This window comes from Porites lutea, chromosome 11 (assembly GCF_958299795.1).
Source record: "Porites lutea chromosome 11, jaPorLute2.1, whole genome shotgun sequence".
Lineage (NCBI taxonomy): Eukaryota > Metazoa > Cnidaria > Anthozoa > Scleractinia > Poritidae > Porites > Porites lutea.
Window position 1 is genome coordinate 23,162,899 of NC_133211.1, and position 18,554 is coordinate 23,181,452.

Here is an 18,554-nt window from a genome sequence, read left to right on the forward strand (position 1 = left end):
AATGTCTAAAGCAGCAAAATCTTTCGCTGGTCCCACTTCTTCCAGCTATGCAAGAAATACAGGGCAACATGGATGACTTGCTTTCTCGAAACAATCTTCGGGACGATGAAAAAGCTAAGAGATACTTTCAGTTGCAAAACAGATACCTGGCTTTTAAAGAACAATTAAATACAAAACGACGATAGGAAGAAATAACCAGCACTGTTCCAGACTCAACATCAAGCACACAAGATTCTTCGACAGCAACGGCAGAATTCTCCACTCCCCTTAACCCCTTCAACGTAACACCTAAATTAACACAAGCGGCTATCTTACAAAATCCTGAAAAAGAAAGCTCCACCCCAGCACTACCCTTAAATTATGCTTTCCTGACCCCTCCCCCCACAGTAGAAACTCCATCACAAGGCCCGAAGCGTAAAAGGCGTCGGATTCAATTTGTAAATTATGTGGATGATCATAATGCTCATGGCAAACAGAGGAAACGAGCTCGGCATAAGAAATTTCGAGTAAGACCTTACAAGTACTCCATCGGCAAAGAAGATGATTAATTTCCATACCTTTCAAATCGCTGTGTATTTGACTCTTTTTGTCACTGGTTTTCAATAAAGTTTTTAAAACTGTATCTCGTGTCTTGTCAATATATTTGTCGCGTGTCTTAATTGATCCTTGTTAATATTGTTCGTGTTTTTGTAATAGTAAGTCAAGTTTCTCCCTTGGGGTTTTTACTGTGGAGCCAATTTGTATTCAACTGTGGGCTTGTTAACTCGCATAATTATCTGACTAACGGCGCGTGAATTGACAAGACCTTAAGTTCATCAAGCGCTGAGACTTCAATAGTTAGTCATTTCCTCGAGATAGAACAGAGAAAACGCTTTTGCAATGGTGAGTCAAAATTGAAATAGAGAGTTTTCAGCTCCTCTGTGCGTATGTGTGTGTGTTTTGTTTATATATCCGATTAGCGCTAAATAACAAGACATGTGTTGCTAGGCGATTGCACCACTTACTCCTACTTTTTTTAATAGACGTTCCACTCATTAGTTACTAGAATGGACTTTATTTAAGAACCAAAAGAGTTAGGGTTTACTTTAGAACCACCTGTTGTTTTCTATAGAAATTTTATACCCTGTGCAATACTTTCTACAGAGTCAAGTAAACAAAGATTGACCTTTTTGCTTAATAGGCAGTTTTTCGCTTCGTTGCGCTTCGACCTCGTTTTCATGTTTTGCCCGAAAAGCTAGTACGATTTCGCATTCACCTAACCTCCTTTTTCCTTCTTTTGAAGTAAAGCTTTTTCAGTTGACCTCTGTGTCTTGGTTTTGCTTATAATCGATTTTTAGTGAAAATAATTTGATGAGTAAAGATTTTTCATTTAGTATTATCTGCAAAGATAACACGTTCAAAGTTTGCCCGCTTTTATTTTGAACACATAACAGTTTCTACAATATCCAATCAGAAGACTATAGCAAATAGCTTTTCTATTTATAGAATATTATCTCAACATTTTTTGATGACTTCACCCCCTGGGTATTGTGACGTCACGTGCTCCTTGCCAGCTAAAAAATAAACTATGACATCATCCTATCTTAATGAGATGTATGAAGTCATCAACAGGAATTGGTGCCACTCAAAAAGTTAATTAAACCCACAAAAAACCGGATTGACGTCAACCCCTAGGGTATTCTGACGTTACTTGCTCCTTGCCTACTGAAAATAAACTATGACATCATCCTATCTTAATGAGATGTATGACGTCATCAACAGGAATTGGTGCCACTCAAAAAGTTAATTAAACCCACAAAAAACCGGATTGACGTCAACCCCTAGGGTATTCTGACGTTACTTGCTCCTTGCCTACTGAAAATAAACTATGACATCATCCTATCTTAATGAGATGTATGACGTCATCAGGATTAATTTAATCCACTCAAAAAGTTAATTAAATCCACAAAAAACCGGCGTAAAACATCTCTCCTCGACTACTAGCGAGGCGTATGGAAAGGGCGAATTGATTGTATATCTACCTGGAGTTATGTAAACCGGGTTAGCAAACATTTTGTAATTGTTCTCAACTTCCCTTGTGTAATAGCTTGTTTACTGTGTTGTTTGCTTATGTCGTTTTTGTTTTTGCTTGTTTTGTGGTTAGGGATTTGTGTAGAGGTGGATGTAGACAGAATTACTATCTTATCCCCCCCCCTCCCTATTTTTTCCCCACCCACAATTCTTTCTTTAACACAAGTGACAGTTATTTGAAATCAGAGCGCACCTAAAGCTGGTTTCGATGCCGTTTAGCAGTTTAATTTTATATATTGGTCACCTTGAGAAAAGTTTCCCGGAGAACATCATGTAAAGCTCTGAGATGGGACAAAGTTATTACGATTCGCAGAGTCTGCATCGTCCAATGTCGTATTATATTCTCGTTTCATTTGGCTAAATGGATCAATCACCCTGATCCGGGCTGAGACAGAAAGGTACGATATTGTTCGCTTTTCTAAGGTGACCACTAAGTCTTTGGCCTCGGGAACAGGCTCTTAGGAGTCAAATGAATTAGGTGAGAGCAAAATTGCAGGTGAACTTTGACCCGGGCCAAGACTTGAAGTTTTTTTTTTTTCTGGTGTGAAAACAAGGCTAAGGTGATCGGCCGACCGTGTGACTCTACAGTCCGGCAACTCGAATAAGACGAGTGTAAGAAAAAAGTCCAGAGGTGTTTGTCTGGCAATAGGCTGAGCTTTTCCCAGTTTTTCGATGATATTTCGCTTATGTTAAACGTGAGAAGATTATGCGTGGTTGTGGATAGTCTTATCAATGCCGCGAAAGTGTGTGATTTCCGCATGGTGTTGACAGGTATGTGATCGCGTGGTTGAACTGCGGTTTCGCCAAAATATTCGATCTGTGCCAGCCATTAATATTATATTGTTTCGTCGGTGTTTAGCTTTATAGCTGATTGTACCTTGGAAAAGCAACTCTCGACTCAGGAAAATTGGGTCTAGGTCTAGTTTCAGCGGGCTCTAATGTCATTGCACCAAAGGCCGGTTTTTGCAGATAAGAAGGTGACAATTCTTGCACTGTGTTTCATTTACTTTTTTGTCTATTCCATGCGGAATCCTGTGGTTACTGGACCGCGAAAAAAGTCGTGTTTTGCTAACTATTCATTAAGTTGTTAGGTAAGCCTTAATCAGGCACTCTTTCGCTGCAGTTCACTCAACTTAAAAATTTCTAGACTGAAATGACACCCGTTTGAAACTTCATGAAGCCAGTTTACTGAATAAATGTTCTAAAATTTGCGTCATTTTTAAAATTTGGACTCGTTGGAATGCTTCTAGGGACCATTAGCTTACTGCCCGGCGTCAGATAAAGGCTTTTAATCGGCCTTTGAATGAGTTTTGTTGTTTTAAATTGCCATGTACTAGAATGAGTTTATATTTTTGCTAACCCGGTTTTCAAAAATCCAGGTATATATATGAGGACACCCTTATACGTGCACTCATCTAAAAACTCATCATACAGGTAATTGGAGATTTAACGCGGCAGTCTTCAAGCATAAAGTGCACAACCACACGTTAAAGATAAAAAATTTTACACTTTATTTACCTTGTAGGTCCTCCGAGGTTCCCCAAGCCTATTCCAGGAACGGTGACTGGCTTTCTGGGAAAAGAAACAAAGTTACATTGTGAGCTCCTTGGAAACCCCACCCCTGATGTTCAATGGAAGAGATCCCCCCCTCTCCCTCTCCCTCAGGGACGTACTGAGGTGAGAAAGGATGGACTTTACATTAATAACACCCAAAAGATGGACAGCGGCGTCTACACTTGTTTTGCCACCAATGTGTATGGTTTGGTCTTTCATGGAACATTTCTAAATGTCAAGGCAGTTGGTAAATATAATAAGAATATTTATTAAATCAGAAGCCTGTCGTGACTTCCTATTTTATTTTACGTTTTACCCGTGCTCCTGCACCTTTTAACCCCCTTGTCAAGCTAAATTAAGAGCATTTAATTATTTATTGAGGAATAGAAGAATGTTATCAAAAATGAAGCTTATGACTGCCAGAAGGTTGACAGGTAATGTTTTTTTATAATAATTGAAGATTAATTTTTTTATAAAATCCAGAGGGGAATGGGTAATTCGAGAATTGTATCATTTCTACGTACAATGTCCCCTGAGAGGAGAGACCTATACAGTCTGAGGCCAGATAGACATCGAGGACTCAGCAGAACTATTTATAAGGGGGGGGGGGGGTATGTTGCATTAACGTGTTCATTAATTTACCTCTTTCTAGAAGAGGACACAGACTAAAGAAACTTATAAATTTATATAAAACATAGTTATTAAAGTAAAGTGGTTGTAAATTCTTCATATGATGAAACATCTCAAGCATTTCTGATGCTGAGCATTTCAAGTCCCTGAAACTGGGGCCTGCAGCCAAGATAACAGGTTCCTTCGTGTAAAATGGCAAGATATTTTGAAAAGTTTACTTCAAAAATTAAAACGCGTAATTAAAAATATAGCACTTGTTTGTTATGTTCAGCAGGCGCGTTGAACTCGTAAAAATGAATTTGGCACGGCCGGGAGACAGAAACTAGTCTTCCCTTAGTACTGGCTATAACCTTATTCCCATACGCTCGCTCGTTACCCATAACAAAGAAAATCGCCATCTGACAATTTGATAGCTAATACGTTTGGTTTAAAAAAAATTCGGGTCTATGGGAAAGTAAACGAGACGTATAATACTCTAGTGAGCCACCTTAAAAAAAGTTGCCATGGATTTGAATCGTGATGACAACCACGTGGTAATCATAAGCTACTTTTTATCATTATAATCCACTTACAATAAGTACTAAACCAAAAATGAAGTTTCTGATTGGTCAAAGAGAAAAGCAGTGACCGCCTTAAATAGGGTGCCAACAATGGTTATCATGAGGAGTTGTGCTATAAATAACAGAATATACTCTATACTTTTTACATTTATGGTTAAAGTTTATTACATTTATGATGAGCCAGATTAGTTAGTATTACATTTAAGGCTGATTATTATTATGGGTGATACACCGTCAATAGGAAGGTTGAGAGTTTGTTTTGCTGAATTTGCAATTTTCTGTCTGGTCGAGGTTATACTGAACTTTGTCTTTGCTGGATGTATTTTCATTTTTAATTATTTTCCTTTGCCCAATTCGATACTACGTCAATGTCAGAATTAAGAATTTATTTTCACTGATCTCTTTCAACATCTGAAAATATGAAAAAAAACAAACAAACAAACAAACAAACAGTATCTTTAGTAATTCCTCTGGAACAAAATGGGTCACATCTGGCCGCTCCCATCGGCGTTTGTGAGTCGCTTCGCTTTGTTTAATTTTGTTGCACGAGCAAGAGTAATCATTACTATTAGATAGTAGAGAGACATAGCAAAACAAAATACTCAAGCTCTATTTCGATGTTGATTTAGAAACACCTGTATTTACTTCAACACCTCCATCCTCAATCAGTATATCGAGTATTGGGGCATCGGTACGGTTCAACTGTTCCGCTAGAGGATCACCTTTACCCCAAATCACGTGGTACAAGAAAAATGTTATCGTACCCACCGTCAATAACGTCACCGCAGATGTAGTCACCAGCGAGCTTGCGATTGGCCGGTTTCAGCCCTCAGACCAAGCTACGTATACGTGTGTTGCTCGTAACGTGTATAGTGATGAAGTAAGGGCATCCACGAAAATAGGTAAGGCACCTATGAAGTCCTCAGTTAGTTGTTGTTGTAGTTGTTGTTATTTCTTTTTCCTTGAAGGTTAGTGTTATAATGTTCCAAGAAACCAAATATTTGTATAGTGGTGAAGAAATGTTGGCCTCATAGTGAGAGCAATAAAAAGCCATTCGTTCTAAAAAAAAGGGGGAAACGTACAAAGTGAAATTAGTTTTTAACGGACTTGGCCATTGGCAAGACAAAATTCCAGAGACATCTTAAACTGACACAGATTACCAGTGGTGATTCACTGTTTTCTGCCAAAAATGAAAGGCCTTTCCTTATTTCCTCACCTTCTTCGTGGCCCAAATGTTGATTTATCCGAAAAAAAAAAACTTTACCATATTTAACATGATACGAAGGTTACAGCTATCATTTAGCAGTGATGGGAAATAACCCGATATTACTGGTGATGAATTTTTTTTATGAAATCAGCCCTTAATTGGACCCTAACATTTCGAAAAAATTTCATCTAGTGAAACATTTTGCGGACATTTTTGACTGAAATTTCTGGTGTAAGCTTTTATTGAAGATATATAATAAGTATGCCAAAGACACTTTAGAGACATCGTTCGAGTGGAAGTCCGTAACTAGAAAGTCCTTTCAAATTCAGCCGTGAACTATAATAATGTTCTGGAATTTCAACAACGAAATTCTCTAAGGCGAAACGAGCCTAAAATTCGAATTATCGGGACAAGTAATTCCGGTGCCGGCGATATATGTCGCACGAATTAAAAAAATGTGTGTCTCATAAAGGGTCTAATAAAAAGACTGATCAGAAGGACTACAGGAATAAACTCTGGTGTTCGTTTTAGGGAGAATTTCGTATATCATAAAAGTTAGAGAGATGTCCATAAGGAGAGAGTCAACTGATTGCAAAATTCAGTTTTAATAATGACGTCGTGGAATTCTTATCTTTTAGAAAGAATTCCACCTGTGTGGATATTTTCTTCTTATTTATTTCTTATTTTATTTTATTTCTTATTTTTAGTTTTATCTGACTGTGGGGACCCTAGTAAACCAGACAATGCAGCTGTTATCACCGGGAATCACTGGGCAGGGGAGTATGTCAGATACCTCTGTAACCCGGGATATAGTATGGTTGGTCCATCGGTTAGAAGATGTTTACCCAGCGGTAAATGGAGTGGATATGCACCGAAATGTGAGTCATCATACATCAGAGTTTTGTCTGAAAAACTCTTTTTCGTTTTCTGTTTTTCTTATTTCTCCAAGTATAAGATATTTGTATGGGTAAAAGTATCGAGGTTCCGTCTTCAGTGAACACCCTAGGCGATACCAGCCCCTAAATAAGATGACAAGCATCCCCACCCCTTTCGAATGGAAACCTGACCAAGGAGGAAATAGCAAGCGTTTTCAGGTCACGGTCTAGCTATAAAAATGTAAAAATGCGTTGATAAATTTTCAAGACTTTCATTGTTTTATGGTGTCAACGAATGAATCAGTTTATTAATAAAGTAACTTTGTTTATACACGGTGATCATTTCAACTTACAATTTGATTTTAAATTAACCTTGTATTAATCAACATGTTTTAGAATAAGAATACTAACTATATTGAAATGAATCAGATTTTAAACTTTTATTAAGTCGACCAATCTAATCTAATCTAATGTAATCTAATGTAATCTATCTATATGATGTCATTTAGTCTCTTCGGAAACTGTCATTGCATGCGAAGTGTTCGCTTAAAGTTTGAGCAACTGCATTTCGAACTTTTGCTGCCTCCGAGGTTGAAATTAGGGACTTAAAGCAAATCGCTACGGCGACCTATACAACGGCGGCCGGAAGTAAAAGAGCTAAAACATGACGCACTGCGCATCCTTGGAAATGACCTTTCGCCGTAGCGCCAAATCCTACAACGTGGACACCTGTCTTGTGGCATAGTCACTAGTACGTGAGTATAAAGTCAACTTTTCTCAATTTTTAAAATCACTGGTTTTGAAATCTATCACAGATTGTTTTCACCTTATCAAGAAAGTATTTGACGCTTCTGGTTTTCCAATGATTGCTTCTTCTCATTTACTCACAGCAAAAGCAAATGAGCGAGAAACCCCGTATTCACTGTTTGAGCGTTGCTTGCTTAAAGCTGAAATTTGGAGGGCTACGGTGATGTACTCTCCCCAGGACTCCGTATCCTCGACCGCCGTAGTAGAGGTGACAGGTCGCCATAGCAATTTGCTTAAAGTCCCCATCATGCACCTCAGACGGAGGTCAAATAGAAAAGCTTGGTTGAGAACTCGGGTCGACAAAAATTTCTACGGGAGTTTTATTTTGCAATCCGCAAGATAAAACTCTCACAAAAACTTAATGCCACACGGTATCTTAGTATAGAATTCAATACTTTAAGAGTACTCACTGTTCAGCTGGCTTTCACTAACAAGCGACAAGGGTAGTTCCAGATCTAGCTGCTGCTGGGTCGATAAAGAATAGTTTTCTCTTTTTCCGCTGATTTTGGCGAGGCTTAACAGTTTTTAGACCGAACTTCCAGGCTTGTCCGTTAAGGCCAAGAAAGTAAATAACGTTTTTCTTGAATGTTGAAAGTGTCCGATATTCCTAGTGTCTTGCCTTGTGTGTGTGTGTGGGTGTGTGTGTGTGGAGGGGGGGGGGGGGTGGGGGCTGGGGAGGTCTTTCGATTGGCCTTTCTTCACCCGTTGGAAAATTACTAACAACAGCTTTCAATACTGACATCGATTAACTAGTATGTACACTGGATGGCGAAATTGGAGATCTAAAAACAAAGAGCTCTCAACTCGTCCTACAAAGCGCAGGTCAAGTAAGACTCCCGAGGATACTGAAAAGGCGCTTGGCCTAATGTGCGTAAGGAGTCAAAGTAGCCTCGAAAAAAGAAACGCAACCGGTCATAAGTTAGTTTAGCACTTTCCTTAAAGTTGACAAATCTAGGGAACAGTTTCTTTTACGGTTAACTTTTCTTACCCTATTTACGGCTAACGGTTAAAATTTTTTATTATATGGACACGAGTGTTTTACTGGAAAATATACCACTCGTAAAATTCATAAAAACTTCATCCGGGACCCGAGTTGTTTATTTTCCATAATCTCACACGTGAGTTTATCGATGACGTAATTTCGGTAATTTCCCTCGATTATTTTATCAATGTCCTTTTGTCTATATAATAAAAAGAACATTACACGCGGCGGCTTGAAGATATGAATTTTATTTTCTCGTGGCAAAAACAATATTTTATTTACTTGCTGCGCTCGTTCGTAAAATATTGTTTTGCCACTCGAAAATAAAATTCATATATTCGCGCCACCGTGTATAATATCCTCTATTTAATTTTTACCGCTATCGACTAAATTTTTCGGACATATAACGCCTATCGGTTAACGCCATTGAGACACTCTTCGAACAGTTCGGTGCCTCAAGTACATAAATGTGCAGCTTTCGCCTCTGAATTTGAGTAAGTCGAAAAGGAGAATCAAGAAAATCGAAATTATATTTACGCCCTCCACTGTCCCCCCAAAGCAATTTTTTGCTCGTGCAAATTTATTGCTACGAATAAATTTCACAACTCTTATTTTGCAAGCGATGAGTTGACACATCTTGCAGTATAAATAGCTTCCATTTGACATGAAAGATTCCCGCTCACTTGTAGGCAAATATCCCCGTTTTAAAGAATCCCCATATTAAAGAGTCCTGCTTTTTAAGATTTCCCCTTCTCCGTTCCCCATTCGCACTCCCCGATTCTCCCATGCCCCATAAAGATATCCGTGAAATGGTTGGCTATTTTATACAGTCAGATTATTTGATTAATTTATATAATTATGTTTATTCTCAGGTGTTAAAACTGAGTGCGTTCAATACAACACCATAGACGACGACACAAGATATTACGACTTCTACCAAAGTGATGGTAGCTACAAATGTGACGGTTATTTACATGAGGGTTGGTACAGGTTTATCACCCGACAACGCATGAACACAAATTGCGGTCGTTCAGGTCACTATTGTAAGACAGATTATCCTGGTTGGTTAAACGGAAACCATCCGTCTGTTGAAGAAGGGATCGTCACTCGCCAAGTCTGTTTTGCCTCAGGCTCATGTAGTTGTAGCTACAATACATACATCAAGATACTAAACTGTGGTTCGTTCTATGTTTACAAGCTTAAACCTACACCGACCTGTAATCTACGTTACTGTACCGAATGACTGTGTCTTAAGTTTGAGCGGTACTAACGTTTTCACCTTCATAGTAGCGCCGCCGCGATAGAATCGCTGCTATTTTTCTATAGATACACACAATAATTTGTACTACAATCGGCAAAATAACTCCTTGGCTGTAGAATTTGTAGCTTGCTTGTTAATTAGTCATGCATCAGTCAAATCCAATGAAAAGGGACTGGGACCGAGATTAAGTACAAAACTTAACAGTTAATCTATAAAAAGAAACAGCTAACTAAGAAAGCATCAGCTTCTCGCTACTGACGTTTACATTGAAAGCTGGCTTCAGTTCTTGTGAAAGCAATGTTTCTTTGATTTTATAGTAACAATCAGTTTTCTCCGACGCTAAGATACCAAAATGATCCCACGTAATGTTGTGTCCAGTGGGGCTGGCATGGCCAGCAATGGCTGACGTGTGGTCATTTTTCGCGAGGGCCTTGAAATGCTCAGTTTTTCTATCATGAAACTTTCGTTTAGTTTTACCAATGTAAAAATCTTTACAATCCCAAATAAATAAAGTTGATTGCTTGATTGAACTGGCTTGATAAATAGCTTTAGCTCGGGGGTGAGGGAGGGAGAAGAGAGGGGGGGGGGGGGGGCTTTTCAACACGATTCAGTAAAGCGTATTAGGTTATGACTCTTCAAATCATTGCTCGACCAAAGGTAACCCAGGCTCTGTGATAGTTAACCAAACTACGAATTCTGTAAAGTTACAGTGATTGTGTGGGGTAAAGTTACTATCCTAACATTTTTTGGATCACTCACCGTTTCTGGGAACGGAGTCATCTTTCTACCGACGCTCAAAAAAAAGTAAATAGACACTCGAATTTTCAAGCGTTACTTCAACACTCGACGAGGACGACTCGATTTTCACTCCATGACTCGACGAGGATGGATCACTCACCGTTTCTGGGAACGGAGTCATCTTTCTACCGACGCTCAAAAAAAAGTAAATAGACACTCGAATTTTCAAGCGTTACTTCAACACTCGACGAGGACGACTCGATTTTCACTCCATGACTCAACGAGGACTAGATGACTCTGCGAGGATGACTCGGTGAGACTCGACGAGGACGACTCAAGGAGGCGATGACTCGACGAGCAAGAGTCATGGAGTTACATGTAAATGACAAAATCAGAGATCCGACACAAACAAATATGTCTCCTGAGCATTATTTTTGAAGTTGCAATCAGCAGGGATCAAATTTGAAAAACTGTTAGGCTGAACAGTTTTCAAAACCCTTAATTTCAATCCCTTTCAATCTTCTTGAGCTTTGCCCATCCGTGGCATCTGTTGCTTCTGTTATGTTATTTTAACCTTCCTTTAAAGATTTAAGTGCTTATTTTTATGTTTCTCTTAATTTAACGGGCATATTGTAATTTCCTAATTTGGCTGAATTTCGTGACATAGCTCCTTTAATTCCTCCTTTTCACCTGTTTTTCTTCAGCGAGGCCGGTAAAAAACGATCTCGTGTGGACTTATTTTTTTTTTAACCTTTTCTATAACCTTTTCTTTTAGGAGATGTACAACATGTAAGAAAAGGCGCAGTCTGAGGACAAATAGTTTTTTTGGAGAATTTCCAAAAATAAGCATGGGTGAGCTCCTTCTCTTGATTTATTTCTGGTCGATGGACGTGACCAGGGAAAAGACGGCCAGAATGATGTCAGTGAACGTAAATCTCGTGTGCCGGGTCTTTCGGCGTTTAGAAGATGCATGCTCCCTTGACATAGAGCGGAATCCATTTATCCCTTTTGGAGGGACAGCAGTGATCAAGTGCGATGAAAGCAAATTTAATCACAAAGCTAAGGTGAGGAAAAGGAGAAATATTGTCAAACGAAAGCTTGGTAGAAACTTTATCCGGAGGTCTTGGATTTAACTATAAACAAGAGCTCTTATTATAGAGTATCCTGATGCAACATTAGTAGACGTTACACAATTATCAAAGTCAGTTACATAACAAAAATAACAACTTATATCATTTAAATGCGCAATTTCAAACGATATCTCGAAATGCGCAGTATAGCAATGGTAAATTAAATAACTCTATTAATTGATTCCTTAAGTTTGTATATCCCTGAAAAACGCACGTTACAAAGAAAGAAGGGGAAAAAAGAACACCCAATTTTACACGTGACAAGAATTCAATAGCCGTTTTGTAGTGCACTATAATAGGAAACAAGAATTTAACTTATAATTCATTTTTCCTGTCCCTTTTTAAGTTCAGTCTTTTTCTGCGATTAAGAAAAATCTAATCGCGATCTTGATCCGATCTTTAATGTGGTCGATTAAAGGATAGGTCTCAAAGCAAATCATGGTCAACAAATTCCCCAACCAGCTAAAGATAATTGATTTCAGTGAAGTTTTACCTGTATATTAAGTGTAAAGTTTGTTTATTTTCTCATAACAGTACAATAGAGGACGTCGTGCACCAGACTCATGGGTCTTTGGTGTGATCAGCACTGAGACGAGGCCTTCCCGGGGTTTTTTTCCAGTCGTGGACAGACGCGATCGTGCGACACTTTTGCCGATTCTGGAGAGGTGCCTCCAACCTGGAAGTGTGGTGTACACCGACGACTGGGGAGCTTACAGTAATCTCGAACGCCACCTTCCCAATCATGTCGGCTATCATCACGTTGTGGTCCACCGTGACAACTTTGTTGATCCGGCTACTGGAGTCCACACACAGGAAGCGGAGTCTGCCTGGGCTAACCTGAAGTTGCCAATCAAAGGTCGGAGGGGGATAGAGCGTCGTGATCTGCAGTCATACTTGGATGACAGAATGTGGAGACAGTGGAGAGGGCTGGATAATATCATCGCCAATTTTTTGCCTGTCATTGCTTCACAATATAGGGACTATTCAGTGTGACTGGAGCAGTCGATTAATACTTAAGCCAAGGTTTATTAAGAATGTGCCAAATACATGTTAAGGTGTTTCAAGAAGAGTTTGTATATATCGTACAACAAATTTAACCGATTTCAAAATCTTAATAGATGTCAAAACAAGATTATTTATAAGGCAGTAATTATATCACCTTTAAGGTATTTCGATATAGTTTTCAGAGGCCATACCGATATTTTTCAATCGCTTTAAAAGTGATTTCATCCTTGACTGATCGTTATAAAATTTTCACCAATGATTGACTATAGATTACAATTTGTCAATATGTAGGTTTTAGTAAATCGATATTACTATGACAAATATCGATTTTACTTAAAACTACATTTCCACAAATTTCAATCCTTAGCCAATAACTGGTGAAAATTTTATAGCGATCGGACAAAGAAAAATTAAAACCACTTGTAAGGTGATTGAAAAATATCGGTATGGCCTCTCAAAAACTGTATCGAAACACCTTAATTGTCCCTTAAAGTTAGAAATTAAAAGCTTAGATCAGTTGCATTGGTGGAAATCTGAATCACTTGATTAAAATTGCTTTGTTAAGTTTGTGGATAAGTGTACTCGAAGATCACATGTTGAATTAAAAAAAAATCAAACGGAAAACATAGGAGAAGAAAAGAAAAAAGGGAAATGGCGGTGATTATACTCACAAATGCCGAAAGGGTTATATCGTTTAGTTGTTAGTAAGTATACCGAGCCTTACCGAGTGTCCTTTTTTCCGTCTCCTTGTAGTAATATAAGACTAAATTAACTAAATGTGATCAATGTGGAATCTGCCTGTCTTTTTTGAGTCACATTTGCCTTAATGAGCGAGTGGTAATGGTTTCGATTCAACGCCGGCTCTTATACGTGAAGTTGTTAACACCCCCGTACCCCCCTCCCCTCCCCCGCCACGGGTGAGCCGCAGTTGCTCCGACATATAAGCCACCCAAATTCATAACGCCAAAAACTCTCCGTTAAATAACCCTTCCAAATATAAGCCCTCCCCCCCCCCCCCCCCCCCCTTCAAGGGGCTTGTACTTGGAAGTTTCCCTCAAATACAAAGTAAAACAAAGCAAAAACGGTAAATTTCCTTCCAACTATAAGGCTAGCCCAATCTATTTTTGAAACGCAAATTTCCCCGAAGATTAATCCCTCCATAAGCCCCTCAAAAAGGCCCTTTGAAAAATATAAGCCGCGGGACTTATTTTACGGTATTTGCAAAGAGTAGCAAATTTGTGCAAATCCATTTTCTCGTCCGGTGATAGAACAAGCTCTACCATTAAGTATATTGAAAAAAAGAGTGAAGATAAATCACTTATAATGAGATAATTAACATGTACTTCTACTAGTAGACCTACGTGCACGTGATAAGGGATTTGCCGTAACTATGTTATGCATGCAACCAACAATAGGCCCAAAATATAGGCCACACCCACCAATGAAAAACACTTTATTTACCTTTAAAAATAATAAATAAAAAAAATCCCAGAAAGCAACATTTTTATAAGAACCTTCTTAGCCTAGCTTGGAAAAACTTAAGCTCTTATACGCAGGTTTCTACTGTAAACGCCGGGATCGAGAAAATACGTTATACTCAATCAGAATGCGAGAAAGCCTTAGTTTAAGGTGGGTTAGAAAAAGATTTTTACGGTAATTTTTCCGGTCAATGTAACATGGTTATTTTTTTGTGTGTTTTGCGCCCTTGACTGATTTGTACCCATTTTGGTATGGTTTGAAAGATCTCTTCACTCTGCACAAGTTAGCGGACAAAACCTGATGACATTACAAGTGGAAGAAGGGATGTGGACCCGCACCGGCGATTACGGGCGACTCCTGGGCAAATGGGTTAAAGGAAAGCAAAAACTTTGTTTTGTGTGAACTTTTTGAGACCATATGGACCGCGTGCGTACTTGCCAATTTTAAAAATGGTCACTCTAGGTCCCTGAGTTTTAGTGCCATAATAATAGTAACAATAATAATGATGGTGGTAATGATAATGATCGTGGCACCGTGTTGTCCTCTGAGTTTGTTTGGTTTTATGAAACACTACTATAGCTCTTATTCATGGCAATAAACACTAAAATCTTGTTATATCTCTGGACATACCATACTCGAAGATCACATGTTGAATAAAAAAAATCAAACGGAAAACAGAGAACAAGGACAGAAAAAAGGGAAATAGCGATGATTATACTCACAAATGCCTAAGGGGTATATTGTTTAGTTGTTAGTAAGTATACCGAGCCTTACCGAGTGTCCTTTTTTAATTAAATGTGATCAATGTGGAATCTGCCTGTCTTTTTCTAGTTCCCTTTGCCTTAATGAGCGAGTGGTAATGGGTCCAGTTTCCGTATTACTTTTTGATTCAACGCCGACATGGAATAAACACCGGTTCTTATACGTGAAGTTGTTAACAACCCCCCCCCCCCGCCCCTCCCCTCCCCTCCCCCGCCACGGGTGAGCCAGAGTTGTTCCGAAAATTTTGACAACTTCTACCACTTTGAGCAACTTGTTAGGTTTTTGAAAACTTTTTTTAAAAAAACAAAAATCGAGCAATTTTCTCTAAAAAACCCAGTTCTGAACATCCCGTAAGCGACCGCCCAAAATGTCAAGCCCAGTTGGTCGCTTACGGGAGGTGGTCGCGTAGCAGAGTTCAGACATAATGGGTATCATGTTTTTCGATTGTGTTACGTCTACTAAAATGGTGCTTCTTTTAAACTGAAACGAAAGCCAAATTAACCGAAGTCAAAAATGAACGAACCTTAACGGTAAGTGTACATGTGGTTTCAAGTGGAGCAAGGTTCGTGTCTGGTAACTCACACCGCAGTAATTACAAAATTAGTGTTCCTCCCTTTTTGGTAAAGAAGAAGTCAAGAGATGATTGCTCGAGGTACCTTAGATAAGAAATAAACAGCACTATACAATTTTTCCCTCTATTATCTGGCAAGTGATCGCTTACGAGAGTTAAAAAAAAAGGAGCAAATTTCAAATTTTAGCTCTAAAAGTGGTCACGGTCGCTTACGAGATGTGTTAGTTTAGCCAGGTTCCTATCCAAATATAGAAATGTAAACTTATAACAATTTGGAAAACTGTTTGCTTACAAGGGGTGGACGCAACTCAAGGCTCCATTATACCCAGAAAGCTGTTTGAACACCTAGCTAATTAAAGATTTAGTAAAGCAAGCGAAGCAGAGTTTTCTGTTGCCGGTCAGCGCCGCTGTTCCAGCTGAACGACAATTTCTAAAATGGCGGCCACGAGATGTAAAAGCTCGTTAGAGGAAAAACCTTTTTTTAACTCTGAAGTCGACCCGTGGTCAAAGGAAGCTGAAAACCCTATAAGGAGCAAATTTACAAGAGCCAAAGAAATCTGCAATAATGAGAAAAAAGGGGCAACTTTTAAGCAACTCTTTGGAAAATGTTGGAGCACATGGGCTTTCAAGATAAAATAAATAAATAAATAAATAAAGTGTCTTTACTGTTCAAAAGATAAAATTACTTATCTTATGTTACATTTAAATATAACAACGTTAATGGGCTAAAGTATGTCTCTAAATAAGATTAGTATAACATAGAAACAAAATAATACAAAAATCGAATACAGAAAGTACACTATTTACAAAGCTACATTAAACTTAAAGACAATTCTATTAAAGAATGTATTCTTAAAACGGTCCGTGTGAATGGCAGGAATTGCTGGAGATTTATTCCTTAAGTTGTATCTTGTAGGGAAATTAGCTCTAAGAGGGTGGTTCGGGATACTAGAAGCCTTCCTACAAATTCTATGATCTTGCACTTTAAGTAATTCACCTATCTCTAATTTTCTTGGATATGTATCTGCGTTTAAAAAATCGATCTAAAAACTGCTGGGCAATAGTTAGCTCTGCTTCAGAGGCCCCATACACAGATAAAGCATAAGTACTATTAGGTAGAACTATGGAAGAGAAGAAATGATGATGATGCAATGGGAGGTGTAGGTATGATGGAATTAAGTTAATTCAATTTTCTGTATACCTTTAGCTGTCATTCCCACAGTACAACAAAACAAGTCAAACCATTTTCCTCACCATAACAACGTTTTTTAAAAATGCCAACGTTACCTAGTAAAGAAACTGAATATGTAGTTTTTGGTGATAGTATTTTTTTTTTTTTGGTATTAAACATTAAGGTCCACCTGAGGCAAAGAGGCGAAAAGGGGAAACTGGTGTCACAGAAAAAGGTACAGTAAATGTTACTGGGAATTTGTTGCTAGATTTTTTTTTCTTTCTCTTCCGTGCAAAAAAAATGGCACATTCGTTAGAATATTGTTTTTGTTTACGTTGTAGCTGGTTGTTGATGATCACAGTATAAATGCTTAGGACATGAAATGAGCGATTTATCAAAAAAAAAAAGAAATCAGTTTCTGTACTTCGTGCCTAGGGTTTCCTTCTTTCACTCTTAAGTATTCCAATGTGATGCACACCTACCTTACGCAGTCTCGAAAATCAATATTTACTGGTACTTTAGATTATTAAATTACAGTAATTTTTTATAGCGGTAGTGACCTATAACAGAAAGCTGGTTGGAGAGTTGGAAACAACCCGTGCCTTGGCGGTTAAATATGGCGATGTAAGATTAAATTTTTTATTTTTCATAGGGGAAAACAACGAAAAAACCAAGAAGAAGCGTAAAAGGAGGAAGAAGTCAAAGAATGAAGTGGGCACAGAATGATGCTTGGCAGTTTTTAATTTCCGATTTCTTAAGTGTTTAATTTTTAATAGGAAGAGGACAGAGTGGAGTCCAATTTGGTCTGTTATTGTACATTCAACTCACTATCTCATTTGTGATTGGCCGAAAGCGTGCAGTGAGATTTCGAAAGCAGCGCTTGGGGCGTCATCTACACACGACGTCACGGGTAATCATGTCATGTATGACTACGGTGTATGATTTTTACCTCGACCTTGATTATCACAAAAACCTCATCCAATAATTGTTTAGTATGATTACAGACCGAATTAGACTACATGAAGTTCTCCTACCGATTAATCTTAACTTTAACAAAATTTGTGATAATATAAGGCTCTATTTTTAAATCAAAACACAAGAAATTCCAAGCAGTGGAAAAAAGGCCATTTAAGTGCGCGCGTACTGTCCTGTTAGTGCTGAAAGCATGGCAGTTGATTGCCAATCAGATTAAATTGCCAATCAGATGGAATAGACAAATGAACAAAATGTGCGCTTAAATGATCTAATTAGTTTACGCAAGGAAACAGTTCCATTTTTTCCACTTTGCAATGAGCCAACAGCTTTGACCGTCGTTGTTTTTCGTTTGGATGACGACTGATTCCTAGATTGTGTTATACACTATTTGTCGAGTTGCTAAGCTTGTTTTCTTTTTCCCTCAAAGTACCGGGCGCGCGCGAAAATTTCCAGGCGTTCACCTTTTTCTGAGTTTGACAGTACAAGAAGGTGGGGGACCCGAGGTAGGTGAGGTAACCCGCTTGGGTGGGGTTAGAAAAGAACCCTCCTCTACATGCAATCTTACTACCCGTTTAACACGTGAACAAGAAAAATGTTGGCAAACCACGTGTTTTGGCTTTTCTGCTCTCACTTGCTGCTCTTGCTGCAACTTTTAGTCCTGTTGCTTTCTATTGTTAATCAAATTAAAATGAGAGATGATATGGGCAGGCGGGTTACCTCACCTTCCTGGGATCCCTCCACCTTCATGAAAAAAGGCCCTAATAGTTCAAATTTGAC

At 38.6% G+C, this 18,554-nt stretch overlaps 2 protein-coding genes across 2 annotated transcripts; both read left to right on the plus strand.

The window, feature by feature from the left end:
* The first annotated feature begins 4,027 nt into the window (after positions 1-4,027).
* Positions 4,028-10,129, plus strand: LOC140953344 (uromodulin-like). The gene is made up of 4 exons (XM_073402832.1): positions 4,028-4,058; positions 5,444-5,716; positions 6,729-6,899; positions 9,558-10,129. The coding sequence occupies exons 1-4, from the start codon at positions 4,028-4,030 to the stop codon at positions 9,926-9,928; spliced, it is 846 nt and encodes a 281-aa protein (XP_073258933.1). The 3' UTR covers positions 9,929-10,129.
* Positions 10,130-11,462: 1,333 nt separating this feature from the next.
* Positions 11,463-13,062, plus strand: LOC140951473 (uncharacterized). Its single transcript, XM_073400731.1, has 2 exons — positions 11,463-11,748; positions 12,349-13,062. Exons 1-2 carry the CDS (start codon positions 11,533-11,535, stop codon positions 12,805-12,807), a joined length of 675 nt encoding a protein of 224 aa, XP_073256832.1. The 5' UTR covers positions 11,463-11,532; the 3' UTR covers positions 12,808-13,062.
* The last annotated feature ends 5,492 nt before the right edge of the window (positions 13,063-18,554 follow it).